This window comes from Bubalus kerabau, chromosome 12 (assembly GCF_029407905.1).
Source record: "Bubalus kerabau isolate K-KA32 ecotype Philippines breed swamp buffalo chromosome 12, PCC_UOA_SB_1v2, whole genome shotgun sequence".
Lineage (NCBI taxonomy): Eukaryota > Metazoa > Chordata > Mammalia > Artiodactyla > Bovidae > Bubalus > Bubalus kerabau.
Genome location: NC_073635.1, coordinates 79,347,031 through 79,361,480, shown reverse-complemented (window position 1 = coordinate 79,361,480; position 14,450 = coordinate 79,347,031). Strand labels below are relative to the sequence as shown.

At 46.1% G+C, this 14,450-nt stretch overlaps 1 protein-coding gene and 1 pseudogene across 9 annotated transcripts in view; both read right to left on the bottom strand.

Moving 5' to 3' along the window:
• The window catches only part of FARP1 (FERM, ARH/RhoGEF and pleckstrin domain protein 1), a 307,967-nt gene that overhangs the window by 106,576 nt on the left and 186,941 nt on the right, over window positions 1-14,450 (bottom strand). For all 9 annotated transcript variants that reach the window (XM_055542879.1, XM_055542882.1, XM_055542883.1 and 6 more), the window contains one exon: window positions 521-625. In XM_055542879.1, the coding sequence (XP_055398854.1) occupies window positions 521-625 (105 nt within the window). The remainder of the gene's footprint in view (window positions 1-520; window positions 626-14,450) is intronic.
• Window positions 2,656-2,756, bottom strand: LOC129624856 (uncharacterized; annotated as a pseudogene).

Below are 14,450 nucleotides of genomic sequence, written 5' to 3'. Positions count from 1 at the left end.
ATGTTCACTGGAGCATCATTTGTAACAGCAAACAATTCAGTACAATCTAAGTATCCCACCCTTTACAGCAAAGGCTGTAAGTGATGGTATATCCATTCAGTGGAATAGTATGAAACTGTGAAAAGGAAGGAAGTAGACTCTATGTGCCGAAAAGGAAAGATCTCAGGATACAGGTGTAGTGTGTGGGTGGAGTATAGGGCACTGTGTTGCTTCTTCACACGATCATATTTCAAAACTATGTGTTTGTGTGCACATACACACAGACTTTTACAGGAAGGAAACACAAGACTCTGGTGCTGGTGGCTCCTGGAGGGAGAGGGAGAGGGAGGGAGGTGGCCTGCACTGCGCACTCTGTGAACCTGCCAATCATGCACACATTACTTTCAAAGACAGATCACCAAGGGCTTCCTGGGTTCTTTTTCTGGTGTACACTTCCGTCAGGCCCAGAAAGGTCCCAATTATTTCCCTCTCTTAAGTCGAACAGATGGCAAAACAGCAACATCTCATGGACATCACCTACCGTGATCTTCTTGTGGTCGGGAAACTCGAGGCCAAAATAGTCTCCTTCCACGAGGTTGAGGTGGTTGCACACGGCATCCAGCAGCACTTTCCCGGGGGCTCTTTGCTGGGAACAAACAGAGCAGGTGTTATGGCCTCTGAGACAGGCAGCTACGGAAACAAACCACGGCTCCCACCGCACGAGGCCCCTCATGCCCGGGTCTCTAAGAGCTCCCCACCCACCGCCCTGTGGCCCCCAGCCACCAGCCCCGCTGTGCACACTGCTGGTTCTTGTCCCATGCTGCTCTCACGCTTAGAGGCTGATCTCTGCCATCGTTTCCTCACCCCAATGCCGGGCACTATGCCCCTTAAAAAAGCAGACAAATAACATACGGTATCACTTGCATGTGGAATGTAAAATATGACACAAATGAACTTATATACAAAACAGGAACAGACTCACAGACAGTCAACAGACTTGTGGGTGCCGAGCGGGAGGGGGCGGACTGGGAGTCTGGGATGAATGGATGCGGGCTACGATACAGAGGATGGGAAAACAAGGTCCTGCTGCAGAGCACACAGCACTCTATTCAGTATCCCGTGATGAACCGCCGTGAAAAAGAAGTGTGTGTGTATGTATAACAACTCCTCTGCTGTACAGCAGGGGTTCAGGCTAGGGGAAAGCACAACACTGTAAAATCAACGTCAATAGAACACATTTTTAAAAATGCACTTTATTTTTTAGAGCAGTTTCCAGAAAGTTGAGCAGGAAGTGCGTACCCAGAGTACGTGTGTGCCAGGTGCCCACCGCACGCGGGGTCTCCTCTTACTGACATACTGGGACAGTACAGTGCATTTGCCACAACTGTGGAGCCAACATTAACACATTACCACCGTGGGAAGACCACAGCGCACACTAGGATTCACTGTGTCTATAGTCTATGGGTTTTGACAAAGGCATAACATCATAAAGCCCCCGTCACAGGATCACACGGGCGAGCTTCATCAGCCCTGAACATCCAGTGTACTCCCCTCTTCCACCCCTCCTCCTTCCCCTACCCTGAGCCCCTGGCAACCACTGATCTTTTTACAGTCTATGGTTTTGCCCCTTCCACGATGTCACGTAGCTAGAATCATACGGTATGGAGATTTTCCAGATTGGTGTTTTTCACTTAGTGTCATGAATTTAAAACTCCCCCCATTCTTGTCGTGGCATGCTCGTCATTTCTTTTTATTGCCGAATAATATGCCACTGCATGAGGGGACTCGTTTGCCTAACCATTCATCTACTGAAGAACATCTCAGTTGCCCAAGTTTGAGCAATTATGAATAAAGTTGCTACAAATATTGTTTGTGTGCAGTTTTGTGTGGGTGGAAGCCTTTATGATCCCATGCCCATTTGGGGACAGCTGAAAGCCTGTCCCTGGGTCCTCTCCCTCCCCAACAAATGTGGCAGAATGCACGGCTTTTCTCTAGACTTTGTACAGGCTCATCTAGACGTCATATGCATGAGCATAAGAGCCATAGGTTATGTTTTTTTCTACTTATTTAAATTAAAAAAAATTTTTTACAATGTTGTGTTGGTTTCTGCCATACAACAAAGTCAGAAAGAAAAGAACAAATAGAGTGTTTTTAAGGCCATAGGTTCTTAACTGCCTTACCCAGGATGCCCAAGGAAAGAATGAATGAATACAATCAACTTATTCCATCGTATTCTACTAACATGTAGTTAAGTATCCACAAGTCTGTCTCTCTGATGAAACTCTGGGCTATGTGGTCACCTTTCTGTTCCTCCTGGCAAGAGTCCCTGGCACTCCTTCAATGTCTGCTGAAATCCGTATTACACATACATATCCTATACCTTGAGTCTATAGTGAAAGGGAAATGATATGCAAGAATCCATTTTCTACCCTTAACAGCTTAGCATCATACGCCTTGGTTTCTTTTCACTCTCTGGTCAATTCTTTAAGGAAAGAAAGTGAAAGTAAAAGCCACTCAGTTGTGTCCAGACTATATAGTCCATGGAATTCGCCAGGCCAGAATACTGGTGTGGGTAGCCTTTCCCTTCTCCAGGGGACCTTCCCAACCCAGGGATCAAACCCAGGCCTTCCACATCGTGTGCGGATTCTTCACCAGGTGAGCCACTAAGGAAGCCCAAAAAATATGGAACGCTTCACAAATTTGCGTCATCTGCTAATAATCGGCTAATCTTCTCTGTATTGTTCCAATTTTAGTATATGTGCTGCTGAAACGAACACCAATTCTTAAAGACTCACTTGCAAAAATAGATACATTTCCACCACACAGATCAAACCCAGCAAGAAAAAATGTTTCCAAGACCTTGTCATCTCCAGTTACTGGTTTTATACTTTTACCTCCCTTCTGCGAAGAGCAGTAACCCAGGAGACTAAAGGCAGTCGAGTCAGACCCTGACAAGCGCAATGACAGGCACGTCCATTAGGCTGCCCAACAGCGTGACCTGAGGAGCCAGCGATAAAGAATCTCTCTTTTTTTAAACAGACACTTCATGCTCCTATATTCCTCACTGGAATTCAGAAGATGCTCACAGCTATCTAAAGGCATGCGGCAGTCTCCATGCATAATCTCAAATTCACAAGGCTCTAGACATTGAATGCCTGGTCCAAAGTAACTGGGAGAGTCGTCTCAATTATCCCGCTGGCACAACTAACGTGATGGAGTGTAAAGCCCATTCGTGTCAATCAAACAGATCCCCGCCACCCTATCCAGCACACACGTGCGTGTCCAACTCTGCGACCATAAGAACTGTAGCCCACCAGGTTCCAATACCCGTGGGATTTCCCAGGCAAGAATACTGAAGTGGATTGCCATTTCCTCCTCCAGGGGATCTTCCTGACCCAGGGATCAAACCCATGTCTCTGCATTGGCAGGCGGATTCTTTACCACTGAGGCACCAGGGAAGCTCCCCACCTAGCGCGTGCACACACACACACACACACACCCCTGCATTTATCCAGTGTTAACAGCTGCATGGATTACTGGTCACCAATCTTTTTTCCCACCTCTCTGGCAGAGCAATATCATATTGAGAGCACTTGGGAATTCACTAGCCAGGCCCATGGGGTCCTTGGGTTCAAATTCTCACACCTGCCTCCATAGAGTTACATGAAGAACTTAGACACAGCTCCTTGTTCGGGGGCCTCCTCTCCATCAAGTAGAATCTGCAGACACCAGCTAATAAAATCATGATGGGAATGTGTTGGGTGCCGAGAACTTGTAGAGAAATTTCTGTATCTTTTATTTTTTTTAAGAGAAGACCACATTCTAGTTTCACAATTCTTTTTTCTCACCATTCTTGACATTTCCTACTTGTCTTAAAATGCAGCACCAATTATCTGACCAGCTGGCAAGCACTCACTGTCTCCCAAAGAATTCCTGGAACTAAGTGAATTTGATAACTTCATCTAGATTTACAGGGGCTGGGAAATGAGACTTTACAATTCAACGCTGAAAGTCTAAACAAGTTTAAAAAAATCAGAAATCAGCATACCATGGACACCTTTATAGAACAATGTTCAACTAAGCACTTGGTGGAACATACCAAGGAGAGAGAGTATTCCCGCTGAATTAGGTCCTTGGCGGAGTTGACAGGGATTTTTGTGACCATACTGATCACACTGACCATACTGGTAATAATAAGAGGCTGGAAATAGATGTTTGGAGTCAATCTAGTTAATACATGATGTAAGTTTTGTCTTAAGTCTTAAAAATTTCCTTAAAATTCATTACTTTGTACAAATCTTTGACACAAAATAACTTTTCAATGGGACCCCAGTTTTTATATAGAGAGAAGTTAATTTCAAGTTTGGGCTTCCCTGGTGACTCAGACAGTCAAGAATCTGCCCACAAATGCAGGAGACGCAAGAGACGTGGGTTCGATCCCTGGGAAGAGCTCCAGGAGGATCTTCCGGAGAAGGGAATGGCTACACTCCAGTTTTCTAGCCTGGAGAATTCCACGGACAGAGGAGCCTGGTGGGCTACAGTCCATGGGGTCGCAAACAGTCAGACATGACTAACACTTTCATACTTTTCACTTGACTGATATTATAGCTCTTAAAATTGGCCTGTAAAATAGATGCCTTTAATGCATTATATGAATTCTCCTGTCAACACCGGCTATCTTCAGGGATATAAGGAAAGCCAGTATGTAGCATTACTAGAAAGTATTTCTAAGGGTTGGAATGCAGTCACCATATGACAACTGCCTGGGAAAATGGACATGGCATTGACGTCTCAATGCACACCAGGCAGCTACGCCTGAAATGTTTCTAGACATCACTACAGCAGAGTTCAGGGACCCTATTCTCTTCTAGGAGTTAGTGTAGAAATGTCTGGGTTTCATTAATGCACCCAGAGCTGAATTCAGCTTCAGAGGAGGCACCTCAGAGAAGGGAAGCCAGAGAAGTTTCATCCATGTTCTTTAAGAAAAGTCATCCCCTCCTTCCTTCCAACAGTGGATCTGCTCCATTAATTATCAACATCCTTCCTTTATGCTCATCTCCAAAGAATTCTTTGAACTTCACACTGTGAGTTATTCTGCTCAAAAATCACACCACGGAATCTAAAATGGATGGTTGCACAACCCTGTGAATGTACTTAACACCTCTGAATTGTGCACTTAAGAATGGCCAAAATGGTAAATCTTTTGCTATCTTCATTTTACCAAAATTTAACAAAGCAGAAGAAAGAAGACCAGAAGAAAAAAAAGTAACCAGAGGATGGTATTCATATCTACAAATGATTGAAGAGGGTTACTCCCAATAGAGCCTGTTTAAAAACTATTTTTAAGAACAACAAAATAAAGAATCCACTTCCTTTACATTAGATCTTAGAATAACACTGAGGGTGGTAGGGCCCAGCTCAAGGTGAGTGGCTGCGAAGAGCCTTATCACATGGGGGAAATGAGCGCATATTCATGCGTGTGACGAAAGGGCTGTTTTGACAGCACAAAGGGCTCTTTTACCTGTCTGGCAAAAAAAAGGGCATGATATGAACATTGTTGAAAGTAACCACAAACTGCGCTCCTGGGACAGGCTTTGCACTAGACGGATGATGAGATTCAACAGCTACAAGTCCACCAGCCCTCTGCTGCTAAAACAAACCTGTGAGTGAGCCAATACAGTCTGGACATGGGGAAAAGTAGCAAAAGCACAGATTAAGCTGGCAGAACACACAGAAAAGACGCTCAGAACATTCATCTGTAAAGGCACTTTCTCAAAGGGCGGCTTCCTTTAAGACACACAGAAACTTACATTTACAACTGCACAAACGATCATACATGAGGAAGGAAAACCACGTCACGTAGGCATCGTTTGAAAACCCAGACATGTTAATAGTGGTTTAACATGAAAGGGACCTTACAATGCATGTTTTCCTAATTGTTCCCAAGTGTTTCTACTGGGGCTGAGAGGCCAGACCTCTGAGACTCCCAGAGCCTCTAAGAAACTCAGTAAGGGTCTGGCCGACCCCACACATGGCCAGTCTGGATTGAAACAGTCCAGAAGCATACTCCTTACAGAGAAGAAACCAAATAGTAATTATATGTTATATTTGAGAGAGCAAACTGGTGATTAGTGAAGCCACATAATCAAATTTTGATCACTTTTTCTTATTGGCTACTTTCAATTATGCTCCAAGAGGCATGTGAATTTTAATCTTTTGCACAAATAAGGTGGCTGATTGCCTACTGGAGTCCCCACAGCTTTCTCCATTTTGAACAGGCTTTTCATGGAATCCTATAAAATTAAATTTTAGGAGGAGGTTTACATTCTTGGGGAGTGTCTGGCAACGAAGCGGTGAATAATAAATAGTACGAATTCACACAGGGCTTCAAGCTATTAAAAATGGTGAATCAAAGTCGCTTTGGTTTATTGTGCCTTTAAAATATGTCTGTGCCTTCAGGTTATTTCTGTCACATCAGGTTTTATGAGGAAGTATTTTCTTTCTCCTCTAAAACAATAAAGACAATTAAAGAATAAAATTCTTTCTGGGTTGGGAGTGTCTTCTACACCCTCCCCACCTCCCTCTGCAGGGCTGAACAAAGGAGTCACCTCACTTGATAGAAGCTAACGTCTGCCATGCTAAAATAATCTCAAAGATGGAAATGGATAAAGATAACATTTGACCAAGTTCACAAACTGTGCGTCTGCTGAGCTTTCAGAGAGCGGTTTCTGGGAAGTATTTTGTTTTTCTCTCATTTGGGATTAACGTAACCATGACAACCAGGGCATGCTCTTCTCCTGCAAGAGGGAAAGGCTCTCTCAAAGCCTTCGGCCCCTTTTTTGCTACCATTACTACCCATTAGAACATTGTTCAAACTTCCACAGCCCACTAACCCTCCACACAGGCACTGTTAACACCGCAAATTCTCCTCCTGCCCCTTTGGCAGGTTTTGAACAGCTGGGTGGAAGTATTAATAGCTACGATGGCTTAAGAAGCCTGGGGTACATCTGTCAAGTGAGTAGTCACATACAGGCACTGTGCTAGGGGCAGAGGGAATGGAGATCAATTCAACACGTCTCCTTCTCTCTCTCTCAGTCAAGGGTCAGACACTAAAGCCACAAAGCGACTAAATTAGAATGTATGGTAAGTGCTAAGTTAGAGAGAGACACACACAGGCAAAGTGCACGCACACTCTGATGTCATTTCTTAGAAGGATACTAATCCTATGCGATCAGGGCTACACCCTTATGACCTCACTTGGCCCTACCTACACCTCCTTATTCCAAATACAGCCCCACTGGGAGTTGCGGTGGCCATGAACGAATTATGGAAAGTGGGGACACCATTCAGCCCATGGTACATGGGGCCATGAAAAGACTGGAGATGCTGTCGACCCCTTCGGATCAATGGGAGAAAGAAAGAAAACTCTGACTGCAAAATATGTAGCAAAGAGCCTGGCACGGAACACCAGTTCTCTGGTGCCCTAGCTTCCACTGTGATGGGGAAATGCTAGCTGATGGAATAAAGGGCAGGGGGACGGGTTGACAGTGACGAGGATGTCCAGCCCCGCGGGCAAGTTTCTGCATGGTCACAGGATGGAAAGCCCATCTCTGTGCTGCTGGGTGTGTGACCGTGTCCCCAAGGGCAGAGTCCAGGTCCAGAGTTGGGTATGCTTCCTCTGCCCTAGAATTCCACTGGAGGTGACCAGGGCGGAGCCTCTCCCATCTGTGGGGCCAGCAATCACCTGAGGACCCTGGTAAGCTACAGGAGCTGATTTAGGAGGGCTGGGGTGAGCCCTGAGAGTCTGCATTTCTAAGAAGCTCTCAGGGATGCTGCAAAGGCTCTGCTTTGAGAGCAAGGGGCCAGTCATATCGCTACAAGGACATACGGCTGTCCTGGTGGCTCAGACGGTAAAGAATCCGCCCAACGCAGGTGACCCGGGCTTGATCCCTGGGTCAGGAAGATCCCCTGGAGAAGGGAATGGCTACCCACTCCAGTATTCTTGTCCGGAGAATCTCATGGACAGAGGAGCTTGGCAGGCTACAGCCCATGGGGTCGCAAAGAGTCAGACATGACTGAGTGACTCTCACTCACTCACCAGGCAGGGCTGGCCCACTTGGAGGTCTCTGGCTCCGGTCTCCATTTGGGGATAACTTCAAGCTTGAGACTCAACCATAGCAAAAAATACCAAACCTACTGTTATGTGCTGAAATGTGTCTCAAAAGAATAAATAAATAAATAAAGTGAACTGATGGTTAAAAAAAAAAATAAAGGCAATATGTGGTTCCAGTTTAACCCTGGATAGAATCTTGAGATAAGGAGGAAAGATTGCTTTAAACAAAACAACTTTGGGACAATTAACAGATTTTACAAATGGAATGTAAATTGTAAAACAGTATATACAGGTTTAATTTTCTGAATTTGATAACAATACTATGTTCATGTAAGCAAATGTGCTTGTCCTTAGGAAACAGATCTGTAGTATTTAGGAATAAAGTGAAAAGTGATATCTAACTTACTTCTCAAATGGTTAAGACAAAAATAATGTTGATCTGAGTGAGTGTGTGTGTGTAAAGAGAGAGTGAGAGAGAAAGAGATTTTTTTGTTGACAAAAATCAACAATTCATTATTCTCGACCAAGAGTATCTGAGACGTCTTTGTACTACTGCAATTCTGTAATTTTGAAGATAATCAAAATATAAAGTTAGAAATACTATTAAAAAAAAAAAAAAAGATATGAAGTCCTAGCTCGTGGTCCCTGTGAATGGAAGCAGGGTCTCTGCAGAGGTGACTGAGTGAAGCTGAGGTCATTAGGGTGGGCCCTAGCCCAACATGATGAATGTCCTTATAAGATGGTGTGAAGACAGAGACACATGTGTCGTGACCGAGGCAGAGGCAAGTGATGTGGCGGTGAGCCAAGGCCCGCCAAGGATGGACGGCCCCCACCAGAGGCTCAGAGGGAATATGGCCCTGCTGGTACATTGATGCTGAACTTCTAGCCTCCAGCACTGCGAGAGAAGAAATTTCTGATGTTTCAAGCCATCAGTTTGCGGTTCTTTGTTATAGCGGTACTATCCAACTCATACAGCCACCTTCCATGGGGCGTTACTGACCTTTCAGGCACGTGGGGGCACAGATCACACAGTTACATGATGAACTGCACTGTCCCTTGTAAATGAAGAGATAGTGAAATAATAACAGGTTAAGTGGACTGGAGATAACATAAACATTCTGGCCTTGAACATTCCTCCAACTCAAAAAATCAAATAAACTCAGTAAGTAGTAGACTAATGATAGGCAGTGATTGATTTTTTTTCCTGCTAATTATTAAAAGGTGTTCCTCTTTTTCCTGTTGCTGTGCTGTTAGTCGCTCAGTCCTGTCCAACTCTTTGCGACGTCATGGACTGTAGCCTGCCAGGCTCCTCTGCCCACAGGACTCTCCAGGCAAGAACGCTGGAGTGGGTTGCCATGCCCTCCTCCAGGGGACCTTCCCGACCCAGGAATCAAACCCAGGTCTCCTGCACTGCAGGCGGATTCTTTACCAGCTGAGCTACCAGGGAAGCCCTGTTGCTGCTCTAGATATGAGCTGTGTTCTAGAATCAAAATTCTTTTTATATCCTAGTCTCTTCTGGACCCTTCTGCCCATGAGTGGGGAGAGGCGGGGTCCAGGCTGGGAGGTCACCCAGCTCACACAAGCTCTCCCCATCCCAGTCCTCCATCCAGGGCTCCCCCTTCCTGGCCCCCCAGCATGTAGTCAGGAGCTGTCACTGAAGGAAGCAGAAGGCCAAGAATACAACTCAAGAAATCCCCTAGGAACTCACTGATCTATCCATAAATATATTTTTCTTAGAAATTTTACAAGGCTACTGCCAGCCTGGGCCTAATAGAAATGATTGGGACGATGATACTTGGATTTCCCTGGCGGTCCAGTGATTAAGAATCCGCCTTCCAATGCAGGGGACATGGGTTGGATTCCTGGTTCGGGAAGATTCCATGTGTCGCGGGGCAACTAAGCTCACAAACCACAATGACAGAAGCCCGCAGTCTGCACACCCTGGAGCCTGTGCCTGCAACAAGAGAAGCCACCACGATGAGAAAGGGGGCACCACAATGAGAGCAGCCCCCGCCCTCCGCAAGTAGATAAAGACCATGGGAAGCAACGAAGACCCAGCGCAGCCAAAAACGTGTGCGTTCAGGCGTGTCCGACTCTTTGCGGCCCCGTGGACTGTAGCTGCCAGGCTCCTCTGTCCATGAGATTCTCCAGACAAGAATTCTGGAGTGGGTGGCCATTTCCTCCTCCAGGGCATCTTCCCGACCCAGGGATCGAACACCTGTCTCCTGCATCTCCTGCACTGGCAGGCAGATTCTTTACCACTAGCACTACCTGGGAAGCCCAGCCAAAAATAAAGAAAGAAAAGAAGATGTGGCTAAAGATGGCAGACTGAATCCCTGCAGCTTATCTCCACAATACCCAGAAACCCTGCTTTAAAAAAAAAAAAAAAAAGTAAAGAAATGAAATAAGGAATAAATCCATAGAGCAAATAAAATGAGAAGACAGACAGTAGGTGACAGATTTCCCCCAAATTTTAGAAGATGAGAGAGGAGCAAACTGCAGTCTAATTACAGAGAAGAAGAGACGCAGCAATAAGGGAGCAGCCTAATTCCGCAGAACTCCCCAAAAGGTCAGGAGTGGGAGACGCCAGGTACTTCCGCTGCTTCAGGGTAGAGTTAAAAACTTTTAAAAACACTGTAATTTGTATCCTCATATAGCTCAGAGTTTATAAGGAACATTACCCCAGGAGGTTATAAAAAGGAGTATTTGGTTAACGAGAAAGAGCTCTTAGAAAAAGAAAAAAAAGCACAGTAGAAATAAAAATGTCACGGGGAGAGTTTAAAGACACAGTTGAAAATTCTCCTAGAAACCAAACCAGGCCACAAATGAATGAATGGGAGCGAGGGGAGAAGGCCAGACATTTAGAGGGTCAGCAACTGAACCAACCCTGGGACCCTTACAACAGAGAGACCCCAGGGGAAGGGGGATGATGCAAGAATAACCTAAGGAAGTTTCCAAGACTGAAAAAGGGTCAGAAGGTATCTCGCAGAATGAATGAGTGTAATCTATTTCAAGGCAAATCATTGGAAAACTTGGGAACACCAGGAAAGACAAAGGATTCTAAAAGTAACAAGCATGTGTGCGTGCTAACTCGCTTCAGTCGAGTCCAACTCCTTGCAACTCCATGGACTATAACCTGCCAAGGTCCTCCATCCATGGGATTCTTCAGGCAAGAATACTGGAGTGGGGTGCCATTCCCTTCTCCAGGAGATCTTCCCAACCCAGAGATTGAACCCAGGTCTCCTGCACTCAAGGCAGATTCTTTATCAGCTGAGCTACCAGATGAGGTTTTTTGTTTTGTTTTGTTTTGTTTTTAACCACTAGTGCCACCAGGGAAGCCCAAAACTAATGAGAAAAACAAAGGCTAGTGAATTGGAAGGGCTCAGGACTTCTGGGCGGTAGGCTGGAAGCCAGAACAGAGTCCCAACCATATCCTCTTATGGGATATCACTAATATTGTCTGTGTGACGTGCAGGAGTCAATGAAGATGCACCTGCCCCGGGGTGTGTGTGTGTGTGTGTGTGTGTGTGTGGATGGGTGCCTCTGCACTCCCACGACACACCTAAGCTGTACCCAGGGACACTCCAGGCTACAGGGCCTGGAGTTGGCACCATGGGCATGCTCACCGTGGAGCTGAGATTCCAATGCAGCTTCAGAGAATCTGCTCCCAAGACTGTATTTCCCTCTTTTCTCCTCTAAGACTTCCATGCCCAATTTTGAGGACACAAACTGTCCTGGAGAAAACATGCTGATAAAACCAAGGGAAGAGACTGCATTTGCCGGTGTTGTAACTTGGGGCACCCAGGCCGGTCAGTATGGCACATGGGCTGATACATAGTGTGACCGCAGTATGACACAGCCCCTGCGGGCAGGCTGAGTGTCACATAAACCAGCAGTGACGTGCTGCAAAGGCAGGACTCCTCAGTTAACCAAGAAATCAGACAGTTGACATGTGGGGGATATTTCTCATGCTGTGTCTCCAGCCCCTCGGGGGCCTTAGAGAAGCACTGTAATAAAATTATGAACACAAACTCAGGGGCCACATGCATTCTTGCAAATCCCATATCTCCACTTCAGGCACTGTGACCTGGGATGTGTTAAGTCTTTGGGCCTCAGCTTCCACTTCTGCAGAACAGGCGCATGACTGAACACTTCCTAGGATGTGGGGAAGATGAAACAACTCAGTATATAGCAAACCCGAGGACAGTACGGTACCCAGAACAAAGCAAGCTCTCCCAGGTATTAGCTATGATGGGGGGGAGGGGAAGAAAGAGGTGATGGAAGGAGGAGGGATGGAGGAGGGGGGACGGGAGAGCGGGAAGGGGGAGGAGGGAGGGAAGGGAGGGGAGGGAGGGGAGGGAGGGAAGGAGAGGAGAGAGGAGGAGGGAAGGAGAGGAGAGGAGGGGAGGAGGGAAATGACTCAAAGCCCAACAGCAGAGCCAGTGGCAGCCTCGACTGCGAACAGCGTGATCTGTGATCTCTGTTGCTGTGAGATGCCAAGCAGAGCAAGAACAGGAACTATAACGGTAAAACCAGAGTCTGTGGGGCCAGGACAAGGCTTTCATTCTGGGAGAATGGAGCTAAACGTGGAGGCCGGCCCATCTACTGGGCGCACAAACGCCTAATTCTTCCTTGGCACCGCTACTCCAAGGGTGGGCACTGCGTCTGGCGGGCCCACACTGAGCTCCTGTTCCCTCCGCACTGAGCCCCCGCGTTTAGCGTGCTCATTAAACACACTTCAGATGGGGTTTCAGAGTCCCGGCTCTGGGCCGCAACGAGAAACGGTCCTTTCAGCAACTTTGCTGCAATTCAGCTACGTTAAAACTGCCCACCTTCCTTCACCCCAAGACATCATGTGTGTGTGTGTGTGTGTGTGTGTGTGTGTGTGTGTATACGTGTGCACATAAGGTGAAGGATTTCTACTGCTTTCGTGCAAACCTGTTATATGTGAACAAAAATAGAAAAATATTGATGGAGAAATCGGCTACTCATACTGCAGGGTTTGTCTGCCCCTGATGTTGAACAATTCACTGTCTTTCAATCACTTTTCGGAGCAGATGAAAATGAAAAACGTTGAGATTTACTGACACTTTGTTAGACCATGGACAAAGGATCCCACAGGTAATGAAGGGGGCAAGTGTAAACCAGAGGTTTCAAGGAAAAAGCACTGGACCCTTTCCAACAGCAGAAATACGCTCGCCTGTTTCTCATGTCTCTGCACTTTGGTGCTTTTCTCTCTGGACTCGATGGTCTAATTAAACCTCAAAAGTGCATTCAGCCCCTTGTGCCTAAACTCTCTGAAAATACACCTTATATCATACCTTAGCCTCCAAAATTTTACTTTTACTTTTCACTTTCATGCATTGGAGAAGGAAATGGCAACCCACTCCAGTGTTCTTGCCTGGAGAATCCCAGGGACAGGGGAGCCTGGTGGGCTGCCGTCTATGGGGTCGCACACAGTCGTACACGACTGAAGTGACTTAGCAGCAGCACCGGCAGCAGCCTCCAAAATTAGTACCCCAAAGGAAGAAAAGCAGATATTTGATTGAATTTAGCTTAACATTTTAACAGAAAGGTGAAGACTTTGTAAACCCAAGTCACCGAATGACCCCTGTGGTTCTTGGTTCTCGTTTTTTTCTTCATGTGCAGACAGATCTTCAATTGTGTTTCTGAAACACAACGTTCCCCAAAACCAATCACCAAGGCTCTTGGAGAACCTCTGAGAATGTCAAGTGAAAGAAAAGTTATTTTGTATGTTTACAGACACTTTCAGCAGAAAACATTTTTAATGTTTTTCAGTTAGTGGGGAGAGCTAACCCCACTTAGTTCTAGAAAATGAAAACTAACCATTTTCTCAATCTTGAAGAGGGATTTTAAAATTATCTCTTCCGCAAAGGCTTTCAAATGTTAAAAAATGTAAATCAAAGGGCGAAAACATCGCTCTCTGCATCCTCTAAGAATCCTCGGCTCTGGGAAATTCCTGGGTGGCCCAATGGTTAGGGCTCAGTGCTTTATTCCCCACAAGCTGCTACTATTTTCCCATCTTTTTGATGTTCTTCTTAGGCTTGCGAGTCTGTAACTGTGGAAGTGACGGGGGTGGGGTGGGCCCTAGCCCAGGTTTATGTATTTTGCAAAGAGGTCCGAGTTTCAGGCAAGGAGCTAGGACTTCTCCTCCTTTGAAAAACTGGAAAGCTCAGATGAATGGGAAGCACAGAGGCGCTAGACTTAGGGAAAAGAAACAAGTCGATAACAAAAATACAAGATGCATATCTGAAGACTGAAAGCAGAATAGTGGTCCCCAGGGGCAGGGAGTCAGTGGGGATGAAGGGTCCTTGATTAATGGGTACAGAGCTCAGTC